This window comes from Lingula anatina, chromosome 1 (assembly GCF_051362555.1).
Source record: "Lingula anatina isolate TDL-2025a chromosome 1, LinAna3.0, whole genome shotgun sequence".
NCBI lineage: Eukaryota > Metazoa > Brachiopoda > Lingulata > Lingulida > Lingulidae > Lingula > Lingula anatina.
In genome coordinates this window covers 61,790,165-61,815,300 of record NC_141767.1, presented here as the reverse complement: position 1 = coordinate 61,815,300, position 25,136 = coordinate 61,790,165, and the positions used below count along the sequence as shown (strand labels likewise).

Genomic DNA, 25,136 nt, shown 5'->3' with positions numbered 1-25,136 from the left:
CCAGCGCGACAAAGAGCGTCAAGGGGAAAGAATCCCGGGAGGCTATTAATCGCACGGTTATTTAAAACTGAATCCTAAATAAAAATGAAAAATAAAAACGGAATGCTAATAACAATATAAGATGACATTCATTCTTTTACCAAAAACATTAAAGTTCATTTCACATCCGGTGTTCGATTTGATTCATGCAATTACTTGTTCACTCGAAATTTTTCTCTAGAAGGTGTTAAAATTCCACTTATAATGATGAAAATATATATTAGTTGTCAAGTCAATTATAGAATGTCTGCCTCTACCAAAATAATGATTTATCAAAAACTTCATTACATTGCAGTTTTGATTGATCTTTCCAACGTCAAAGAAAATAACCAGGGGGCCTATATTAACCGATATACGGTATGAACGAGTTCAGTGCAATATCAGGGATATAATGAGTGTGGATGCCATTTCCTTGGGATACCAGTACCAGTTCATCAAGAAATATAGGTGAAGTAAAAATATAAGAATATATTTATATATCAGCATGAAGTATATTTTACACATCGCATTGTTTTTCACGTTGGCGTCTCAAGGCGAATCAGCAGGAAGGTATGATAATGACTTATATTACGGCAAATTTCCTGAAGATTTTGTGTGGAGCAGCGCAACGTCAGCTTACCAAATAGAAGGCGGATGGGACGCTGATGGTGGGTTATGATATTCCAAATTATTTCATTTTTTCTCTGCCAAAAAAGTAATCCACACTATGTCTACAGTTTGACAGTTACCATCATCTTAAAATCCATCACTGCCTGAAGTGGAAACTCCGTTTGAGGTTCTGTAAGAGCGACCTAAATTGGCGCATTGAAAAATGAGTGTCCAAGTTTGTCGCAAGACGCTTTGCAGCAAAGCTCTGAAGCGGTTAAAATATTTACAGAATGGTATCCACGCATTTGTCAGAATCTGACTTTTTTCGATTATGTGCAGTAAATTTCCGGTTTTAAATCCGATCAAAGTGAAATGCATTTATTTCGTTTTCGGTTATTTCAGAATATCTATGTAAAACCAGAGAACTGCACATCCTTCAAATGCTATCAGTATCAAAAACAGTATCAGTATCAAAATTCGCTTTTCAATACTTTTGTAAAATCTGCATATGCCATTTGGCATTTAACTGTCATTCACCAAAGTTAAAATCAGGACGGCGTTTAAAAAGGATACAACAAAGGAAATTTGATATGTGCCAAGGATAATAATACGCGTTAACTTGATAAAAAGTTAATTTTATTTTTTTAAGTAAGTCGTTCAAAAGCAATTCAATCTTCATCGAATTATGGACAACCCATTGTATGAGTAGCTTTGTAAACATGAGTTACGTGTACAATGTACATGCACGCCACTGCACCACACTTACACAGATCCAGGCATTATTTAAACTTGATATTAACTGAATATCTGTTCAAGTGTTTGACTTTAAGTCTATTACGTATTCAAATTTGGCTAATCAGCAACTCTGACATGTTTCAATGCAGGCAAAGGGCTAAGCATATGGGACACTTTCACCCACGCAGGAAAGGCAGCCAACAATGACACCGGTGACGTGGCATGTGATAGCTATCATAAGTATGAAGAAGATGTCAAATTGCTAAAGGATTTACATGTACGTACATGAAACTGTTGACCTTACAGGGCAGATAGTTGATTTAATTTATTAAATGATCGCAACTTATAGTTCCAAGTCTTAAGATTTTGCCATTCAAACCCATAAACACAAATCTGAAAAACTTGAGAATTTCTTCGAAGGTTTTCTTTTGCTATCGGCACAAATATTAGTGTCTGTCTTGCTGATTAAAAATAAACCAAATAGTTCACAAAGATCGCCTATTCTACTTTAAAAGGGACAAGAAGTAGATACCAGCAGACTGGAGATTAAAAATAAGCAATTTTTTCAACATGTACCCCAAAAAGAATAGTCAGGCATAAATCACTGTCGCCTCCGTCTCTAACAATTTTTTAGAATAAAAAATATAAACATATTCATTACATAAAACTCTAGATTTGTATTTCAGGTCACTCACTATCGGTTCTCAATCTCCTGGCCTCGAGTTCTCCCAAATGGTGCCATTGATAATATTAACGAAGCTGGGATCAATTATTACAACAATTTGATTAACTCACTCATCGCTAATAACATACAACCCATGGTCACCCTGTACCACTGGGACCTTCCGCAGGACCTAGAGGACCAAGGAGGGTGGTTAAATGAAACTACCAATGAGCATTTTAGGAACTATTCTAGGTTGTGCTTTGAAAGATTTGGTGATAGGGTGAGTTGAATTGTCAGATATCAAAGCACGCTCACATATAACTGTAAGGTCACTGGCTTTATCTCTATAACAACGCGCGTTATCAGTTGTAAATTCCCAGTCAAGAAGCACTTGTTGTAAAATCCTTGTTGGAAGAATGGATCATAATACTTTATGGCTTTTAGTTCCACTTCTCATGTGTTTTTAGATGATTTAATGTTTACTAATAATGTTATGGTTTATTAACAATTGGCATGACAAAGTGAATACTGTATATAGTCTTCAAATTACAGTTTTTCTCACCTGCAAAGCAACCTTCATGTTTACAATTACCTTTATTGCTGGCTGAAATGCAAATATTGTTTACAACTTTATGAAAGGTAAAGTTCTGGATAACGTTTAACGAGCCATGGATAGTCGCCTGGCTTGGCTATGGTGTTGCAGCGTTCGCCCCGAGAAAGAATGGACCAGGGGATTTGGCCTATATTAGCGCTCACAACCTTATCAAAGCGCACGCCAAGGCATACCATGAATATGATGACAATTTTAGAGCATCGCAAAACGGCAAGTATTTTAACATAGCCTTGGGGTATTTAGATAAAATAATTGAATAAAAATTTTGTTGAACAAAAAAGCATTCATTTGACTTTTTATCCGGTTATTAATTAATTTATTTATTTATGTAATATTACATATATAATATAAATATAAATCTTATTGTGTCATGTTTAGGCACAATCGGGATTACACTGAACGCCGGGTGGTCTGAGCCAAAAGACCCGAGCAGCCTCAGTGACCAAGAGGCCTCCCAAAGGGATATGCAGTTTCAGCTCGGCTGGTTTGCTAACGCCATTTTCGTTAACGGCGACTATCCTGATGTGATGAAATGGCGCATCGGAAATAACAGTGAGACACAAAACCTGCCTAAGTCGAGATTACCAGCGTTCACTGATGCTGAAAAACAATATAACAAAGGTAAGCTGCAATTGATTTATATTCTACTGGACTGGAACAGAATTGTGATCAATTCTGACTAATGCTTGATTTCAACCAATCTAATTTTGTATGAACAGTATTATTTTAATATCACTGTCCTTCCTACGATGTACACCACGTGTATGACTGCGCGTTGGCAGCAAATTTACAGATTAAAATAAACAAATTAGAACATTTTTTTACTTTTAATGCCATATGAAACTATTGTCTATATGTCATGTTTGTGAAGGGACCTACGTGTTCTTGTTTTGTTTGATACAATTACAGTCGTTGCTTTTATTCTTTCGTTAATGGTTTAATATGCTTCTATGTTTAGGTACATCGGACTTTTTTGGCCTCAATTTCTACACCTCTAGTCTGGTAACCGACAACAAGAATGTGAATCGGTCGGTGCAGAGTTATGACGTAGATAAGGGCGTTGCCGGAGAAGCAGACCCTACCTGGAAAGAGTATATATAATTAAACATAAGCCTTTTATTTTGAGTAGAAATCTGTTCGAAAATGCCATGGTATCAGGCCTACCCAACTACCAGACTCGGCACATAAGGATCCTGAATTAACCGGTATATCGGACCACACTACCCGTTTTCAAGGTGTGTGTCAGATCGCATTTCGGAGTATCAGTCAGAACACCGACAGGATGAGCACACGCTCGGCTGTCACCTTGATTGGATAGAAAACGATTGTCGTAAAACCGGGTGCATAAATTTGAAAACCGCCTAGAACAACCGTAGACTGCCACATTAATCTAATACAATGCAAAAAAGCCCTATCAAAAGTGGTTAAAGCATTCAAACCGAATGTCGTATAGTCCAAATATACCCCCATAGAGACAATAAAATATAGTACTCTATATTAAAGTAAGAGTACAGTCTAAGGTTGTTCTAGTTGGTTTTCAAATTTATGCACCCGGTTTTAAAATCATATAGCGATTTTACGACAATCGTTTACTATCCAATCAAGGTGACAGTCGAGCGTGGATGAGCCCGCGGTCGTCCCACAAAATTTGTTCTGGGGTATGATACTCCGAAATGCGATCTGAAACACACCTTGAAAACGTGTAGTGTGGTCCGATATACTGGTTAATTCAGGATCCTTATGTGCAGAGTCTGTTAGTTGGGTAGGCCTTGGTATATACCAGTAAGAAATTAAAAGATAACTCCTCGAGTCAATCATATTTCGTTAGATGCATTACTTCTGCGTGTATTGAACTGATACCTGATAATAAATTAGGAGCACATTCTTTCTTCTCATTCGTCAAACTTATACTTTCAAATACCTTCATATATAGATCCGGTTCTGGTTGGTTAAAAGTGACTCCGTTTGGCATGCGCAAGGTTTTGAAATGGATCAAAGACACATACAACACTCCCGTCACTTACGTTACGGAGAATGGAGTCTCAGACCGAACAGGCGTCTTGAATGACGTAGACAGAATTGACTACTACAAAAATTACATAAACCAAATGCTAAAAGGTATCAATTGTGCTTGCCATTTTTTCTTTTTCTTTTGTTTTTCTTTCTCTTTGTCTCTTTCTGTCTTTGTGTATAATAGGATGCATTCACTTGCCATTACCAGTACAGTATATCCAAAGGTACGATCCAAGGCTGTATGCATTGCTCATGCGATTGCTACTGAAGCCGGTGGAGCGCGTTAAAAATCCTTATGTACATTTATATTTTAAAGATTGTAGCATCAATTAACCCCAAGTTACTTTGTTCATTAATTAATTCAGTGTGTGGTTACAATTTTATGGTACCGTAACTAAATGTTTTATTTCACGTTCTGCAGCAATGAAACTGGACGGCTGCAATGTTAAAGGCTACACCGCTTGGTCATTGATGGACAACTTTGAATGGGCAAGTGGCTACACCGAGCGTTTTGGTCTCCATTACGTCGACTTTACGAAGCCTGATCGACCAAGAGTCCAAAAAGAGTCAGCGAAATGGTATGCGAATTTCGTGTCAAACCCAGAATTTGTCCGTACTGTCAGCGGCGTCAAGTCATCCATGAGAATGGGGCTTTTCCAAGCTGCGACGTTGCTATTTGCCGCATTAGTCGCGTATCTGTAGTTTTGAATATATAATTGTTTTGCCTCTGAGGTCTGACCTGTAAAGTCAAATCGAATAATACAATCACTGAAACTATTGGCTGTGATTTTGAAGGAGAATTTAATATTTTTCATGAAGTACCAATCCGTTTTTGGTGTGTGTGTTTGAAAGTAAAGTAGAAGGTTGATATTTTCTTCACTATTTCCGTGATATGTTTTGCAAATCAGCAATTTCTTATGTTGGGAGATAATAGTTCAAAAGAATTGTTCAGAAATATTCATATCTTATTTCTTTCTTTCTTAAAAAAAGATTGGACTATTTCTTTAAAATTTGCTGGATTATTCTAGGTTATGGTATTGCATACTACTTTAGAAATTGAACATGTTTCAAATGTACGTAACTGTAAATTAGGCTTCGGCAAAGAGGAAAAAAGCTTTATTTTATCATGTGGTTTAAATAAAATATATTTTTATCAATTGATCGGTAACCAATGTGTCTGTGATATTATGAGAAACAATGATGATAAAACACTTTCATATCAGAATACGACATACTAAAACTCTTAAAATGAGATTTTAAATTCAGATTTAATCCGTCCATGTAAATCTTTGACTGAATTGGGTGGCTAAGTACCAGAGGGTAAGATATCCCTAATGCGGTCACAGTCCTAAGGTCTTCATGCAGGGTGCACGCGTACAGCATAGCCCACCAACCCAAAAATTAACCAGTAAATGACATGTTTAGAGACAACATTAATGTTTACCTAGGGTGGATCTGAGAGGATTTATGAGACATGCATACGACAAGAATATTTGATCAGCATTCAGTTGCAAGGTCATCAATAAAACTTTGGCTCCGCTTGTGTGGTTATTTTACGTTGTGATAAGTGCTTGTGACATGTTTTTAACTGGCGGCCTTAAGTAGTGCGCAGAACATACAGGGGTTAAACCATTTATTACACAAATACTTACTTGTATTTAAACCGGGCTGTCTTTTTGTGCTGGTTTTGCAAAAAATTATCTGCATATTAATCGAGTTGCATGTATTTTATTAGGTATATTTACAAATCATTGATCGACCGTCCCTGCTATTATGATCCGTTAATGATCCGTTTAGACCAACATACGTCTTCTTATGAAATATTATCGACATGTACACCAGGTACTTCTATTGTTGTGTGTTATCGCTTTGATACGGGTGTAAATAAACCCCTTACAGTAGGGGATACAGCAGGTGGTTAATTTGGACAATCCCGCCCTTGTTGTACATTTGTAATAATCTCATGCACTTTCACCATTACACGATTAACTGTTTAAAAATCATGCTAAGATTGCAACCGGGATAGCAACTAATATATCACCTGTAACCCTACAATTGACCCTGCCTGGTTTTTCAGACTATACAGTATATATTAGTAAATAAAGCAATCATTGCTTATAACCACAAACGCTCTTCATTCTCCACAAACACTATTTAGCTTCCGTTATTTTTCAAGGCGAAGTTGGACAGTTATTTATCCCTATTTATCCCTGAGAACCCTACATTCACCCTGCCTCGGCCTTGGTGAATTCCTAGGCATGTACGGGTACTGTTTTATTTGTCACGTACTGCAGCGTGGTAGACCGAATGTGTTAGATGTTCTGTACATATATATGTACATGTAGGTAGGAGCTTGGATAACAATCGCAATACCACACACACACACACACACACACACACACACACACACAGCACATATATTCACTTTTCTTTTTTTCCACTGTATTGATTTCACATAGCTTATCACAGTGGTTTGTGTTTAAAGGTATCACACACTGTAAATGATCAAGGCAGAGAGTCTGGAATCTTTATAGCACGTGCACGTGCATACTATACTAACAGCTCCCCGTGCATCGTTGACCAGTTACAATGCTCGACAAAAAGTCGATTCCTTTCCGTTTGTAGTAAGTTACCCTAATTCTTCTTTACAAATGAAATTGACCAAACGTTCAGCAGGCGTACTTTGAAGGAACTCCAGCACATGTCAAAGGGACATCAACTGTTTCGTCTTTCGTGCCATTCACAAGTAAGGGATGAAAATACAACTGCACATATGTAAAGACCCCCCCTTGCAACAGATCCATAACTCTTATTTTAAAAAAATATGAAATTGAATATTTTTCTGTTTTGCTATTTTTCGTTCGAAGTAACGTCTATATATTTATTTATTTGATCCCCAGCTGTTAAGTCTATGGATCATCGTGGGCAAATTATAAATTCTCATTAAAAATATAATTAATATCATATTTTTGTCATCATGGAGATACTATATATCCCGTACTTAAATCGAAAATCGTAAATCGCAATCGACAGGATTGTTTCAAATTTAAAAATCACGTAATCAAAGATAACTAACTTGTTCTTCAAACTTGACATAAACATAAATATTTGTCCAGTGGTGGATTCAGGGGGTCCTGATCCCCCCTTCGAATTCTGAAAAAAATCACACCCATGGTCTCCTGTTGAAATTAGAATTTTGACTACCTAGTACCTGAATTATTGTTTTAAACTGTACCAAATGGCACTTTTCGCCCTCTAAAATACCAAATTTTAGCGGGCCTTTAACCCCATGCCAGGAGGGGGGAAGGGTAGGGTCCGCGGACCCCCCCCCCCTCACACACACACACACACACAAATAATCCTGGATCCGCTCCTGTTATCTATATCAAAAACACAGTTCATAATATAAATGCCAACAGTAATATTATTCCAAATATTGGTACATTTTTTCAGGCTTACTTCGCAGGGGTTATTCACATGAACGCGAAGAAACAAAACACAATGTAAAGGTTCTCTATTGTGTGCCATCATGGGGTCTTAATGAGGGGTCTTCTCAGAATTTTCTTTAGAAGCCCATGGGAATATCTTCGGTTGCATTTTTAACCTAAGTAATAAATTGAAAATTTACACTAATAACTCCGCAGTATAACATACCAAAGAGGTTATAAACACACTCTTCTACATTCTAATATTTACAGTTCGAAGTGGATTCTGCATTTACATCATGTCTCATTTAAGTGAGGTATTTATAGTAATGGGTTAAATAATCCCGTGTTTTCTTGTCTAGTAATCTTTTATGTCATCTCTCCAGTAAGCACATTCTGCTTGTCGGAGCGAAGACCCGATGACAAAATTATCTGGTGACCGGAGCTCTAGATACTGGCGCGTCAATGAATCTTCGAGCGGCCATCTTGGCAACCCAGCTGCATTTGGATTCCTATGGACGAAAAACAAAAATAATCATCGCCAGCACCACCGTATGTTGATTTCAGCTGCATTCATAATCAAAACAGTATATTTGAAAAGAGAAATGAAGGATATGAAATAAAAACTGCTTGTCTTACCCAGTCTTTGCAAAATTTGTCCAGTATCTCATGATTTTGTCTGAAAAATTCTGTTCCGATGCTGTAAAATTCTCACTTGGAAAATAAGGCATTCCAAAAACCCACTGAAATGATATGATAATGGTGGCTAAGGAAAATGTTGCGATACAAGGTTAATGTTCACTGTGGCTATAATGAATCCCCTATTTCAATTCTTTTTATTCAAAAGTGCTATACCATGTTAATGTAACCAAAATGAAATTACAGTGTATTTAATTGTCTTCAATGTGTTTGACGGTCAAAAGCAGTCGAAAAATGCTTTACATTGTATATATGTATGCACTACTTAATATGTTTTCTTACCTGACAATCTGCCCCATGGATAACACCCATCCAATCAGGCCACACCTCATTAGAAGCCCTGTGAGTCAGTTGATAGAAGTACGTTTTCAGACCGATAGAGGTGTAAGTCCCTGAGAATGTTTTAGTCGGACAAATAAAACTTCTGTCACCAACTATGTCGTCTAAAGCATCCCTATATTTAATTGTGCTGTTCTTGGGGTTATCGGCGGTATAATAAGAAAAAAGAGATGTTTTATTATCAGCAGGTAGATTCCATTGAGTAACATTAATAGCTGCCTTTAATTGTTCTGCTGTTTGAGCGCTTGGATCCTGTCTTGTGTATGTGTCAACACCGTATAAAATCCAAAATGTTCCTTCGTCCTTGTTCACTCCAGCTAAAATGTCTTTTCTTTGAAACAATCCTAACTCAAGCATCCGATCAGGGTGCAACGGGACGACCTCGCCGTCTACGACAGGTGCCCATGGAAAAACCAAAAACCTCGCGTCAACCCATTCGTTATTAAGAATGTCGTTGGTGGGTTTAGCGCGTAGACAGTCCAAAATTTTAGCGTCATTTGGGCATTTTAGGGAATTGAAAAAATCCTGTGATCTTGTCTTGGCTTGTTCGGCACTCATGAGAGCCCAGAATGCGGTAGGAGAGCCGCTTTGGAGTATACCGCGTTTGAAATAATTGCTGCTCTTTGGGTAAAGTAAATGAAAGCCTATGCTGGCGGCACCAGCACTTTCGCCAAATAATGTAACGTCTTCTGGGTTACCACCGAAAGCTTTGATATTTTGGTTGATCCATTCTAAAGCGAGCACCTGATCTTTGAGCCCGAAGTTTCCTAGAAAATACATAACACAGACGAATTAATAAGCAATATCATTTTGATCATTATTTATGCTTAATCATGTATAAGTTGCTAGTATTTTTAACATTGGACTTGCTTTATAGTTTACTGTTCGATAATGATTCTGACAGTACTTAAGATTATCATTTCATCGATACATTTATCAACTACTCGACAGACACACCTTTGATCCTACCATCCCCGGTGCTAAGGAACCCCAAAGACCCGGTTCTGTAGTTGAAGGAGACCACAATTACATTGGTGTGACCCGCTAACACCTGTCCGTCATACACCGATAGGGCACTGCTGCCGCCATAAAACCCACCGCCGTATATCCAGACCTGAAGGCAGCGAGCAGCACAATCATGAAAAAATGGGAGATAATGAACTAATATGAGCTTAAGATATATGAAAAAAGTAGGTAGTTTATGTTAATAAATAAATTTATGCTGCAGAAATTCAGGCCACATAAATAAGTTAAAATTCAATTTCCTTCGAAAAGGTATTGAAATTAATATTTGAGTCTACTTTGAGTGTGATAAACTGTCGCGGCATTTCTCTATTGCTACATTAAAGTGCGTTACCATCACTGTCGCATCTTTGGGTCTGGGGTGGGGTACCCAAATGTTCATGTATAGACAGTCCTCACTCAAAGTATTTTGTGCATTCCACATGTTGGAGCCTTTGAAATCACCGTATGTTTCGTCTAGAAACTGGATACAAGAATTTCCATACTCAAATGCTTCATACTCGGCTGAAAGTGAATTACACCAAATCTATTATCTTCGGTTCTTTATTCATTCATTCATTCATTCATTCATTCATTCATCCATTCATTTCTAAAATCACAAAAGAAAAGACGAAACAAGGACCAAAGTGACAGACAGTCTGTGTGTATAGGCAATACAGACAGAGCATAGAAATGCAATGTAACAATTAAACTATCACCAGGAATTAATGGAGATAAGGTAATATACGCATTGATTGCTCATGACGTAGATTCTTGGACGTAGACAATTCACAATTAGACCCAAATTGTTCGGAAAGCTGAGTGCAATTTATACCTACTTTGCCAAGCATCGGCAGGCATGGGATCAGCAAATCTCAGCTGACCAACTGGGGGCTTGGCAAAGGGTATCCCAAGGTACCGTTGAACATATCGGCCCTCTGGAGTCTGTATTACTTTTCCCCGCACGGCCCCATTATTCGTCTGCACTAGTGGAACTTGAACAGAAATTAACAGAAACGTGAAAAAATGTCTGTGCACACCTTATGCGGTTCAGTGAAGAAGATTTGTTAAGTCATTAACACTCTTTGACTTGTATTACCTAATTACCGGAAGTCATTTGCGTGACTACCGAGCATTTTACACCTATAAATGCGTTAACATAGAAAATGATTCACTCTGACGGAGAATATTGGATTTTCCTGTGGATTATTCTCAAGTCGTGCGAAATATCGATTTGTTGTTTTCTATTTCGAAAGGAAGGCATCACTGTTGTGTCGTGCAGCAACGGAACATTAACCTTATTAAAAGTGTCTTGATTTTTTCCCCTTTTTTCCACAAAGCACTTCAGCAAAGCAAATTGTCTACATATGTATCACTCACATGTTCTCAAAACTTTGTAGACTGAGTTAATAGATTACGTTAAAAAACTCATTATTCCGACAAGTCAGATTTCGACCCACTTTCTCAACAACATAAACCTAAAAAAACGCATGTCACATTATATTTGATGAAGCATATCAAATACAGCAACCGTAGCACCATATCACCTGTCGCTCTGTAGATGTTTGTGTAACACCACCACGGCTGATGCACAACCCAAGTTCCTTTATGCGAAAATGTTACGTGATAATACGGTAGGAAGTATGTCTTCATTCCCCAGCTCCACCGGTACATACACCCCGTACTAGTAATCTCGGCCAATATCAACACCGTGACAGCCACTCCTTTCTTTACAGACTGCAGCATTCTCGTTCACTTTCCCCGTGCCACTTCAGGAGGTAGATGTGTTGAAATGACGGCACTTATGGTGTGGCCAATCTAAGTCAACGCCGCTTATTTCTCCATCTACATGTATACAAGGTGTTAGGCGTAGCCCAAAAAAAGGACAAGTTTGTGTTTTGAATAAAAACCCTATTACTAATGCGTCAACGCTGTGGTTTGGATTTTAAGGAGATAGTTAAAGGGTATTTGATATTTTATGATATTGCTATTAAATATAATTAATAAAAAGTCCTTGGTGTAGATATTATAGAGTTGGCATGTTAGTTTGGATGGCCTCAGGTATATCCTGATATTTTCACCTCGGAAAAAGCAGTTATCCAGTTACCGTCTGTACACCAATTCGCCTTCAATTTCATCACCTCTTCAATTAAATTAAATTGAATTAAATTTATATAAAGCGCACCTTACTAGTTTTTACGTCACAACATTTTTATGGAATTTAGACATAGGGGTACGCACCATCAGACGGGTCGGATTCTGTCGTTGGAGGGGTAGGCGATGTTTTGATGTCCAATGCCTTGTCAAGTCCCCACGATTTCAATTTTCCACATATGTCCCATTGGTTCTTACACTCAGTTCTACTAATCTCCGCCAATATCAACACCGTTACAAATAAGGTTATCTTTGCAGAGTGTAACATTTTCGTCATTTCTCTTTGCACCTTCGGAGAAAAAATGATGTGACCGCACTTGTGACACAGGCGGTCGGACCTGTTTGCACATTATGTGTGATAAACTTAACCATTAAGGGGACACGCTTGTGCTTTGAATCAGAATGACACTTCGTATATTAATTTTGTGATTCTTAAATTGGCATTTAAGAGCTATTTGCAGATTCACAGACCCCTTAAATCTAAAGTGAGATGTGGCTCAGTAGGTTGGAATGCTAGTTCAGTTTCCCACAAATTAATCCTCATACTATCACCAATGAAAAACAACTTAACACATGTAGCAACTTTCTGCTCACGTTCCTTTTAGACAGATCGAATTTGATTTAAACTCTTTTACGTTTTACTCGTAACAACATGTTGTTTTAAGTATACTTTCAAGTGTACGCACCAGCAGCTAGTTCAGGACCCGTAGTCGGTAGACCGGGCACTGTTGTAGATTCAGGTATTGCAGATGGCGGCTGTTCAAAACCCAAAGACTTCCCATTAGCAACTACAATTAGAAAAAAAAACATTTACAAAACATACTACCAACGTTGTCATGATTGGTGCATTTGTTTTGTAAAGAAATACATATGCTAGACAAATTAGTGGGAAAGAGCAACTGATACTTTTGATTTGTCAGAAAGTCTGATTCATGTGTCGCCACCAATAAAATAAAAAAGAGGTTGTAAAGTTTTCCATTAACGCTAAAATTTTTACCGTACCAGTTGTAAGCGCCTCGAGCTTTTTTTTTAACCTCTGGATATACTGATAAAAGAATATGTGATACTCCATTCTTGTAATCTGGCACAATATACTACTCGAATAATATTACTTATAAAATTAGATTTAATCCGAGCGCGTTTAGACCAGACCAAGTCCAACCTGGACTGACAATCGGCCTTAATGGCGTCACACTGTTAAAGGAGCAAAGGGGCCTCTCTGGTCGAATTCGGTCAAAAATAGCTATGTATCTCTTTGAGTTAATCTAATTGTTAAAAGAGTATCCACACACGTACCCGTGAAGACAGCTAAGAGGGCCACCAGTGCGCCAAGTATAAAGAATAGCAACAGAAAAACAAGGCACCAACACCAAGTACTCCTCTTTCGGCTAGCCTTGTCATCCTTTGTGGAAGACATCTCTCTATAGCGAGAATTTATCTGGGAATCTTTTTCATCCGAGAACGCTGGATTGGACAGCCCCTGTGGTTCCATCTCGTATTTCTGCAAAATAGGAATAATTTGAGCTTGCATGATTAAAACCACCTTGCTTTTGATATACTCACATGTTGGTGACAGTTTTTCTACAGCATTGTGCTTCGGTATGTAACATTCCACAGGTAGGCATTCTTATCGAAAAATTGAGGTGCCGTTTCGGTTTATCAAAACAAAGAAGTTTAGACAGCTAGTAAAATAAATGATATCGATAATAAAACGATGTCACAGAAATGAATCAGTTACGCGGATTAGACCATTTCGCCATCATATGACCTTTGATATTCCGGTGTGTAAGTTGCCTGGTTCGTGACAGCCACGATCTGTTTACTCAAGCATGCGCAGTGTCAATGATGTCTCGCTGATTTTGACATAAATCAATAGATTGCAAATGCAAGTATGCCATTTCCTCAAGTACCGTAAAGTACCTCACTATTTGCGTCTCCCATTAACATTCTGGTAGTGTTTTCTCTGGTTGCAAAAAGGAAATAAACGCAAGACATCATACATATTGCTTTGCTCATTTTGTTCTGTTTGTACTGCTTTGTTGAGAATTATGCGTAAGTGTCATTTGCCCATCGATTGTCAGCTAAGTTATGTGATAGAAGATCGGTATTGCGTGATTCGTCAAGTATAGAGGCAACAATTATGCATGAGTGGACAATTGATGACGACGTTATACTTGAAGCGTTATTCGCTTCAGCAAGAGAGGAGACATTTAATAATTCATAAACAATTTAAGTGACTTCACGTAATATTTTTGTTTGTAGTCCGTTTTCCACTTATTTCTCTATTATCCTTTTTCTAATGCATAGAGTATCATAGTGTTAAGTCATCTTGTTTATCATCTTTATTTATTTGTTTATTTATTTGTGTAATTACTTTACTTGCGTTCTATTCTTCAGACCATTGTATAATTTTTCTATTTTAGGAAGAGTTAATCACACTTAATGCATTTCACCAATAATTTCAATATTTTACTCATAACTGTTTTAGTAAATGGTCGAGGATTTGTTTCAAACTACATGTATTGGTAACATGCTTCCATCTACCGCCCAGTTAAAATCCCTTCTGTTTTCAATACATAAAATATTTAAGTTTCGGATCACAACTCCTAGTAATAAGTAAAGCTTGACAAGTTAGCTTGTGACATCCCAATATGCTGGAGATGTTTTTAGATGATATATTTCTATTTCAGTTCAATCAAAATGTCTGTCAGGATAAACCAATGCTCTGATCTCTTCGACGTATCTTTATACAACAGTAACGCAAAAAAAGCATTAGTCAATCCCACAAAAAGAATGCACCTAATGTAAATAAAAGGCGAGTGCGGTGATTGAATTGAAATTCTCTATGTTCTCGACTCAGAAAGGCTTGCGTTAAATGTCTTATTACTTTTAACAACATTGAGTTATACGTGATCAAATTTAAAAAGACATACTAAACCTACCATGCATAGTTCCGCATTGACCAAGCGATCGCTAGAACCGTTAGCGGTTGACATAGCAAGACTAAATCCAGTGCAATAACGCAGCGACTTGATGTAGGATTGAATCCCTGCAGGCGGCTAATACGTGGAACTGATTAATTATTTAGTAAAAGAACGTCGACAGAGGAATTGTATTTAGACTTTAGGCCTTCACTATAAAAAAAGCCTGCAATGTTGGGTGGCAGAGATGGAGGTCGAAACAGTTGTGCCGCCATAAATAAGGTGCGTTTTCCAGGTTAAGTGTTTTACCACTTAAATTGTAATTTTTTACGACAAGAAGCACACGGTCCAGCAGCTCACACCATGATTCAGTGGCTAATTGATAAATAAACATAGTTTAGGGGCTGACATTCAAAACAATATACTAACCAAAAACAGAAGGCGAAAAAGAAAGCAGCATTTTCTAGACTTGGTTTACGAGATTTATGATATGGCATAATTTTCTAAATTATTAATGACTATTCATCAAAATATTTGTAAAGCGTAATTTGGAACCTTATAATTATCATATTATATAATGCAACATGCACATGTATTTTCCTATTGTGTCCGTGCACACCTGTATCACTAAAACAGCTTAAAACACTTATGCGCGCTGACTTCCTAAAAGCTGGGTTACTCATTTCTCGGCATTATTATACGGAGCAGGTTAAGCTTAATGTACGAAATAGTCTTAACAACATTTTGGTTTTTGCACTAAGACTATGGTGGTCTCATTACTATCACATTACATTGCATGTATATTGCTATAATAACAGAAAAAAGAGCAGGGTATTACTTACAAAATCATTCTTTGTAGATTCTCATCCACCGACATTACCACAACAACCTTGATAAAGCATGCTCAAATCACTGTTAACGGCAACAATAATTTGCAGAGTATAATTGAAATTTTAGGCTTGCGTTTATTGGTCATTGCCATAAATCCAAACAAAACAGAAAACACTTAACCCGAAGTGCTACACACCTTTTTTTCCCATTTTCACGATATAATGTATAAGTCACTGTGGTATTTCCTCACGGTCAAAATATTTTCCTTAGCGTGTAACATTTTGCAAAGCTGAAAGTAGAAAACACAATCTTTGGAATGTAAATCATTGTGGATTTCTATTGCACTGCGTGTTTGACCCAAACTAGTGATACTCAATGCTACCACAGTGAGATTTATATGTTGTTTCACTGTAGAAAAAGCACAGAAACACGCTGAACTTATATCCGTAAAAGACTATTGAAACAATGAAATTAAAACATCATTGATAACAGAGCTGATAAAAAGAAAGAAATCACAATGCCCTTAACATCTTAGGCACATGGCGCATTAATAGCTCACTTAAAAACCACAGGAACAATACCCCTTTAATCTTGAGGGATAAAAAGTAATATTAACACTGACAGGAAATTACTTGAAATGAATGGCCGCGTCACGGCTTTTTTAGCTATGTTAATTTATTTGCTGTGAAATGATATAGGGGTTGTATAATTCCCTTCATCCTTCTGCTTTATTACTTTGTTTTCCGGCAGTGTGGAACTGACAAACGGGAAGGGCAGATGGAAAAATTGTTTATTTGCTAAAATAATGAGGAAAAACTTTATGAAACATAAACTGTTTTTAGTCTTGTTCCCTTTTTATTATCTTTCTCTTTTCGTGACAAATTTACAAATGCAAGTTATGTTAACAAAATGAAGAAATTTTCTGATTTAAAAAAAAATTCTCTCACTCATCCTCAAAATTTTGTCAACATTTGACTACCAGCATAATAAAACATTCCATAATCAAGCAGTGCAAATAGAAGTGCAGGCGGGTGATAAGAAACAGGTGTCGAGACTCCGACAAGAGCCATTGCTGGATCCAGACATAATTTGATCCCAGCTAGATGGGATGTCCAGCAGATGGGCATAACGTGTGGACCGTTTGTTTATCTGGTAAGAAAATAAATTCATCTTTTTTGTCTAATTGGACTTGATACTGTAGGCCTTACAAGCTGTTTACATGCCTTTTTCCCATTAAGTGAGATTACACATTGCACGACAAAATGACAGGCGAAAACAGGGGTGGTTTTCGAATAGTATTATATAGTGATAGTAATTGGTGGTAACGTTGAATGCAGCCACTCCTAATGTAATTTGGGGTCAGACCGCGGCAAGAACAATTCTTAAAAAACATTCTAGTTTCCCCTTGATTGACTTGTGATAGAGAAATTCTTGACTACGCATATATGACTTTAAAAGAAAAGGGTTGCTGCCACTTCCAAATCCATTTAACAAAACGACCCAATTCTTCAGGTGTACCAACCCCATTGAGGATTATGTGAAGATTGCGACAGTTGAGAAGCATCCGCCATTGTGATATTTTAGTTGCACAGCGGTCTTCATAAGCAATGACATCTTCAAATAGCGAGCAGCATTGTACATAATAAGAACACGACCCACCTTTCACGACCGCGTTGGCAACGTTTATATTGCCTATCTGTGCACGAGTTGTCACTGGGATAGTATTTGTTTCTTTTCGTTAGGTCTTACGAGAGAGATCGGTGTCACAGTCTTGTTTAGCCTGTGATTGTAGTTACACTTATCTACCTATGCAACAGCTAAAGTGGGTCTTATCAAAATGTGCAAAACTAAAAACAATCGAAAACGTGTTGTTATGTATAGAGCACAAGTCCTTACATTTGACCTTTGGAGAGAATGGTATATAAACACGATAACTACTACAAAGATGGGTCCTCATTACGAACCTCCCCTACTAGAAATAAAAGACTTCGCAAGCAATTGTTCCTACGATTCTAGCCAATTCTAGTCCGTGGTATTTTGTTACACAAAAACGGCGAAAAATCGAGACGAATAATAAAAAAAAAGATGCGCCTTTTTTCACAAAGTTGATCTCAAAAATCATTAGATATTTACTTTCCCAACTGATTCGTGTAAGGGGTGTCTTGGTGTTCAGGATAAAATAGATGCAGTATTAGGGAAATCATTTTTGCTTTATAACCGTCTTAATCGGTTAGGCCCGCTTTGGAAATATGTATTTGAAATGATAGATTTAGCGAATAAATCCCGCAGCTAACGACGGTTATGTGAGTCGGTGCCAGTCCAACTGCACTTTCTGCTCGAAGCTAGTAGACGGCTAGGTCATTGAGACCATGTCTGTCATTGTCATCGAATAACGTTTTACCTAAAAGTCATGGATTCTTGGACAAGGCCCTACAAGCAAAATGACGATTTACGGGTCAACGATTCGCACAAGCAAGACACAATGATTTAACAAAACAGCCCTATTCACCGCCCTTGTGGACCTGAACATCAACTATACTCAGTAATTATCTAATGGGCATCACTCTATAAGATAGCGTTATTTGAGGCTTTCCTCACGGCTCTAAGGCAGTCACGTACAGTGGCATTCTCCGACTGTCACTGGTTTTATTAGTACGTTGTTGACAGTACAGTCTCATGTATGACCTTAAAATGTTTTTCTTGACAATTGTATCTGTTGTCGGGAGATGTTAGGCTTACACTCTGTTAAAAAAATAAATCATCATGTCCCGGATGATTTTCTAACTTAAATTCATGTAAGGTCATCGTTTTTAAAGGGCGACGATTTTTGGAAAAAGTTTATCTTTTAGTGTACGATTTTATGTTTTTTTTTAAATAGTGTTTTAAAATAAGATTTGTACCTAAAATTGTCTTTTAAGACAATGGTGAAGTTGAATGTAAATCAATACCAGAATATGCCTGGTTTAAAAATAGCAAACGGAGAGAAATTGCGCATCAATCAAATAGTAGATAACCACTTAGCAGAAAAAATGGACATACTCATGTGGCTTGAGGATAGGATAATTAACTTCTGGATAATATACTTAGAAAAATATGCTTTATCATGAACATGAGACTTAAAAGAACTTGTGATAGATAATGTCTGAAGTCAGAGAAGTACTATTTGGGCTATAATCAAGGACTAATTATGTGGAGTTTTCAAACATTTCGACGTTACCGGTAGCTACTATTCGTTTGTGCATGACTTCAAGTTGCTTCATACACCTCAACAGTGCCAAGGGCCTCTCAGTCGTCTCAAGAACAGTTCAAAATCGCACTCGTCTTAAGGTTTTCATAACATATGCATATCACTACAGATGTAATTTTCTTTTCAAGTTAATTACCTCCAAAATACATATTTGCTCTAAGAAATTGAATAGATAATGACTACTTTGTACAAGTTTAGAAACACATCGAATTGAAACAGTTGCATCGTTGAAGATGCAAAAAAAAAAACATGTATAAATGCGTAAATATGAAATGAAAAACAAGTTCACGTTTAAAGGGGATTTTGTTTACGTCTGTTAAAATTGAATCCTCATTTGGTAAGTAGTCGTCATACAAAACAAATTTTAATTTTCAGTCATTATAACATTTAAATATTCCAAATTTAAGCACAAATCTTTTGCACCTAATTTGAAATAAAAACAATGGTTTCAATCCGAATATTCTCGATGTGAGCAGAAAATGCCAACTTTGCTGCGTGAAATACTGCCAGCATGGTCGTTGCTGTTGAATGCATTGAGTGTCTGTCCTGTAGTCTTTTGGCTCGGTGTGCGAGTCAGCTGAGAATTCTTTCGTTTTAATTTGCTGTGTAGCACAAGCAGTCCCTGTCTGGCGGGGTATTTGATAAAATTATTTGGCCTGTAACTCCAGATTTGTTCCAGGAATTTTCAGAAAATCACAGTCACTCAACACGTAGCATTAGCAAGACAGGGTCGGCCTGTAGATTTCTCCAGATCTAACAATTTTTTCCAGGTATCCGCACACCGCGGTTTGGGTTTTGCATCAGTATAGAAGTCCGTTAAAATATTTTAATATGTCCTTGTATATGCTTGTGTCGGCGGAGACTGATGAAAGATATGCAATAAACAAATATCTCAACACTGAAGGAACTTGCACCCAAAATGACTAAAAGGGAACAAGAAGGAAAAACTAAATGTCAACCAACCTTACATGTACGAACGTTGAATTTTAATAAAGTAACCACAACACAAAAGCACGTCTTGGCGCCATTTCTCAAACGATTAAGCGCTACTCTCATTCATCAACTAATTCATGTGGTTTGACAAGACATTTGAAAAAAAAAAACAAACCCCACCCGGTGAGTGGTCTTGCACGCAGTGATCTCCCAGCGGGTCAGTTGTTTTCACAAATTCGAAGTGAAGAGAATGACATTGGCACGACAGTCTACTTGGCCTGGATGCTTAGTCAAGTGTGTATTTTCAAATATGACAAATGCTACGCACTAAGACCAGGCCTACCCAACTACCAGACTCGGCACCTACGGATCCAGAATAAACCGGTATATCAGACCACACCACCCGTTTTTAAGGTGTGTGTCAGATCGCATTACAGAGTATCATACCCCATCACAAATTTTGTAAGCCTACCTGTCATCCGGGTATCGCGCCTCGTTTTCGTCAAGTTGGAGTCGTATGAATACAACAACATGGAATCCTTGGCTCATTCCGCAATCTCCATACTATTGTCGAGTGCGGAGACATCGGAGTAGTTCCGAGTGACAACATGGCGACAGACGACTCACTGAATCTCGTCCAGAAAATATTTAACCCCCGACAGAATATGCTTCCGCTATCAAAATTAGGTCTACTTTTCTAAATGAATATATAAGTTTGCAAGTTCTTATTTACAAAACATCATTGGCTATGTTCGAACCTAAATTTTATGTTAAAAATTGCGGTATTGTCAGATTTTTAGCATAAACAGGGAAAATTGCAGCAGCGCATGAATCTAGATGAGATGCACTACTTTCCAAGCCCGCTTTAGACCACGTTGGAAGTGAAGAACAAAAGATTCAGACGTGGTGTAACTCGCATAACCGCACGTCTCGCATGAATGCGTTATAACCCGCTAATGGACCCGTGGTCTAAATAAGATAGATCCCTCGTCAGCGAGGGTTATGTGACATCCACTCGTGCTTCGCACTCGTGTATGCCACATAACCCTCGCTGATTCGGGGTCTATCTATTACTACGATCATCGCTATCACATCGCGCACCAGGCAAAATCGGTGTGGTGGCTGATACTCTGTAATGCGATCTGACACACACCTTGAAAACGGGTAGTGTGGTCTGATATACCGGTTTATTCTGGATCCGTAGGTGCCGAGTCTGGTAGTTGGTTAGGCCTGAAGACACGACGACAAAAACTACAAGATTCAAGTAAATGTTGGCCACACCCCCTTCTTAATGTTAGCAAAAAAGCAAAAATACCACATGGAAATAAGGCTAGACCAACTGTCAGCTAGGTTGAATGGTAACCAAGAGCCATTGTGTCAAAAAAAGACGATTTACGTAGTTCATTTTTAAATTTTGAAAGACAAGCAGTTCGACATTAACAACCACCACCCGCGAAAACAGGTGTAATAAAACAGGACAAAGACGAGGACGTGACCCTATAACGCCCCCACTTTATACTTTATCATATTAATAACACTCTGGCCTGGAATGAATACTTGAATAACTTGATTTGGAGGGAGCGTTTACGTACAGTGGATCTGTATTCATGATAGTGGAAGGACGTTTACTACTTTGGCAAAATTCTACTACTGTTCCACGTCAACGGACTTAAACGGGCAGTTCAACCGCAATGTGAACTGAAGTATGGAGAGCACATGTACAGTGGAAAACTACTACGACGAAAAGCACATGGCATCTATCTTAAGTGGTTGATGAGTTTTAAATCTATATAAGACTTCTTTGCGTATAAAAACACACCCAGGTGCAATTTTAGTTGTAGACACGATTATGCGCGTTGGTATGCAAACAGTTACAGCTACCCTTAAGCGGTTACTAAAACTATGCAGTAGATGCCAGGCACGAAAATCATAAATGCTGCAGAAAAGATATGTATCTACATACCTGTATGCACCTGTTTTTAACAGCACATAAAACAGTTTTATCATAAAAATAACCAACTGCAATATATTTCTTATTGTATTGCTACCGGTATATACCCATGTTCGTCTTGGTGAAGCCTATTGACGCCTTATAAATTTGAACTTGGTTTTAAAGCTATAAGAACACAGCATTGTGAGACATAATACTGTCTTTTCTGTTACCAGTAAAAAAGAGCCAAATACATAGACACACCTCAACTTATGGAAACATTTCAATCAGACGAATTGGACTTTTGAGAGTTTGTACGGGCGTGTAATAAAAATCGCGTACTGCCCAAATATTACCTTGTCATAAAATTATCATCTTGTTGCGACTGATACAAATCAAGGTGGATGTCCTGAATATACCATTTGTTTGGTGGTTCAGATTCAGCAAGTCGAGATAATACAGCCCAGCTTATCGGCTCTAGCTGCAGAAACCTAGATAGATATCTGAGTATATATAAAACCACTAGTATGCACAGTGATATACTTGCTCAGAGACAAAACCATCCAAAACTTTTCTTCTCACTGGTGTTCATGATCTAGAACAGAAGGGTAATTTTTATTCACGTCATCCTATCAGTCCCATCAGTTATACATGTACCTACATAAGCTGGCTCTCATATTTAGCGTGACCCTCCGTATGCCATTTTATGCGTATTCACTTTTGCAGCAAAGACTATACAACCGCTATAATGGTGTCTATGCGGCGATCAAAAGCAACAACTTACCTGTTCGAGGGCTGCCATCGGAGTGTGGGAGTCGGTCACGGCATAACTGTGTGATATGAAGAACCACACCTCACCTCTGAACGTCTAAAGATATTATTTAGGTCCAGTTACATGTAGCTAATGTGATCCATTGTTGCTTGACATTGTTTGCTTTAATGCAAACACCGGACTGCTGTTTCAATAAATGTACCGGACAGTCTCTTGCTTAAACAGTGCTAGGTTCTTCTCGGGGTAACGACTAAGACACGCAAAACCAAAGAAATCATAAGTAAACAGATTAAGAGTAAGTTTAAGAAAGGTAAATAGCTCCGTGCTTTGGTTAGGAGTGACCCCGTTTTCGTTACCGTATGTGGAAAAATAGAAATGAGCAAATGGTTCAGTTATTTATTATCATTATAAATTAAATAATGAATTAAGTGTACTAATGCCGAGGGATCAGATCAAGGCATCTTAAATTACATCATTTTGTATCAGTCTAACGTATGCAATTCCGACTCTGAAAATCAGTAAGCATAACAGAAATTTACCTGCAAACATCTGTCAACTGGTATCCGACTATCATAGCTAAATTTTCTTCAGGTAGGATTGCGACCTATTCAAATTCAACCCATACATGTACACAATCTGATCAAATATATTTATTTAAATTTTATCAAAATCAAGGGCCATTAGTCTGAGTTCTCTAAATTCCAAATTCTTCTAATTCGATAAAATATGATAAGTATACTTATTCACAATAATAGGGAGGAGTGATTTTTAGTTGATAACAGAATACACAAAAAAATAAAACATACAGTATATGATTTATAAGATCATTGATTTTTTTTATAATGAAATTCATAAGCTAGTACTTTGGCTGGCAACCAAAACAAAAATAAAAAATGACCAATGTCTTAATAGAAAAGAGTGAAAAACCAGATCTGATGAGAGCATTGATGATAAAACAGCATGTGAATATATTTTTATGTATTTGTAAGTACATGTAGTTCATATAACGACGAACAACAGGTGTTTTAGCATGAGCAACGTCCACAGGGGAGGAAACACAGTATCTCATATACACTTTATACATATCTATATATGAAATAATAATTCTCTCTGAACAGTAATACTTTTTCTTGCTCATACTCACACATTGACCTAATTTAATTGGAATATTGGTATTTTTGCTCTGGGAATACGCGCCTTTCAACGCATTAACAAGCAGCGCAGACCTTCTCAGACACATATGTAAGTTTGTCAGTTTGTGGTGAAATGTTGTCGGTGGAGTTTATCACATTCCACACCAGTTACCCAAAATTTAGTTTAACTTGATCATGCTTTTCTTTATATAGAAAATGAAAATGCGTTAGATGTTCCGAGGGCTGTTGGGGCGATGCTAACCTACCGATGCGCTAGAGGAGCCTTGCACAGAGGGAATGCATGAGGGAAGCGGATATTGGAGTCCAAATGTCGGTTGCTCTGTGACAGGGATATGCTGTCAGAAAGAGAGAAAACTCAATATAATAAAAAATAACAGTTAACTTACACGCTACTAATATCATTGTCGCACGGTGGTTAACATGCTAACATTTTATAGAAGCACCTATACCATCTATAGCAAAATGATTCAAATAAAGCATACACAAGTAGTGCACATGTACATGTACACTGTACTAACATATAATGGATATACACGGTAGGCCTACTAGCATGTGATGAATGTATCTCTATAACAGAATTTAAAAATGGCTTGTGGTTGATGATGTACTCACCTTTATTTCAACGTCATTTCGCTGTGGCCATTGCAACAGTTGCCTCTCTGTTCTTTTCATTCCAATTACATATTTTCCTTCTGTTAAAAGAAAATTGACTTGTTCTTCCAAACTTACAGTACCTGTATTTTATTCTAGCGATATGCAGCCAATCTGTAAATTTACGAGCGTCATCCATTCAAAACTGCGTAGTGTAGTAAACTTAAATGCTATGGAGTGAATCTTCTTCATACTAATGGCGTGACCTGCGAACTTGAAATAAACTAATCATGAACATAGTTCAAAAATTTATTAGTAATTGTACAACATCTTTTCCCTAAGCTACAACTATATTCGGTGGAGGGGGAGAAATGATGATAAAGATGCGAATACAACCTTAGTGTTACCAACTAAGCTGTTTTATCCATTGTCCAATGGCCATCGTCCTTGTTACTTAATTAAATATCCTTGTTACTTTATTAAATG

The 25,136-nt window shown here is 37.5% G+C and overlaps 2 protein-coding genes and 1 long non-coding RNA gene across 10 annotated transcripts; 2 read left to right on the top strand and 1 right to left on the bottom strand.

Moving 5' to 3' along the window:
- The first annotated feature begins 346 nt into the window (after positions 1–346).
- LOC106161574 (cytosolic beta-glucosidase) lies at positions 347–5,820 on the top strand. Of its 2 annotated transcripts, none has more exons than XM_087008038.1 (8): positions 347–486; positions 1,512–1,639; positions 2,049–2,306; positions 2,666–2,849; positions 3,018–3,260; positions 3,598–3,730; positions 4,573–4,757; positions 5,074–5,820. In XM_087008038.1, the coding sequence occupies exons 1-8, from the start codon at positions 441–443 to the stop codon at positions 5,352–5,354; spliced, it is 1,458 nt and encodes a 485-aa protein (XP_086864164.1). In that variant the 5' UTR covers positions 347–440; the 3' UTR covers positions 5,355–5,820. The 2 variants fall into 2 exon arrangements, with proteins under 2 accessions (XP_086864164.1, XP_086864157.1); XM_087008031.1 differs by having other exon boundaries at positions 404–686.
- A 2,233-nt stretch (positions 5,821–8,053) lies between these two features.
- LOC106154198 (acetylcholinesterase) lies at positions 8,054–24,862 on the bottom strand. 7 transcript variants are annotated; one of them, XM_013528486.3, is made up of 12 exons: positions 24,672–24,862; positions 24,305–24,394; positions 23,445–23,509; positions 22,918–23,155; positions 13,568–13,772; positions 12,958–13,059; positions 10,957–11,112; positions 10,473–10,642; positions 10,073–10,229; positions 9,059–9,882; positions 8,717–8,820; positions 8,054–8,589 (listed from the first exon to the last, which is right to left on the bottom strand). In XM_013528486.3, exons 4-12 carry the CDS (start codon positions 22,933–22,935, stop codon positions 8,436–8,438), a joined length of 1,890 nt encoding a protein of 629 aa, XP_013383940.3. In that variant the 5' UTR covers positions 22,936–23,155; positions 23,445–23,509; positions 24,305–24,394; positions 24,672–24,862; the 3' UTR covers positions 8,054–8,435. The 7 variants fall into 7 exon arrangements, with proteins under 7 accessions (XP_013383940.3, XP_086864143.1, XP_013383968.3 ...); XM_087008017.1 differs by lacking the exons at positions 22,918–23,155; positions 23,445–23,509; positions 24,305–24,394; positions 24,672–24,862 and adding an exon at positions 20,676–21,410; XM_013528514.3 differs by lacking the exons at positions 22,918–23,155; positions 23,445–23,509; positions 24,305–24,394; positions 24,672–24,862 and adding an exon at positions 16,035–16,152.
- Positions 17,057–18,021, top strand: LOC147764857 (uncharacterized). The gene is made up of 2 exons (XR_015333388.1): positions 17,057–17,175; positions 17,536–18,021. It is a non-coding gene; the product is annotated as an uncharacterized LOC147764857 (long non-coding RNA).
- Positions 24,863–25,136: the final 274 nt, after the last annotated feature.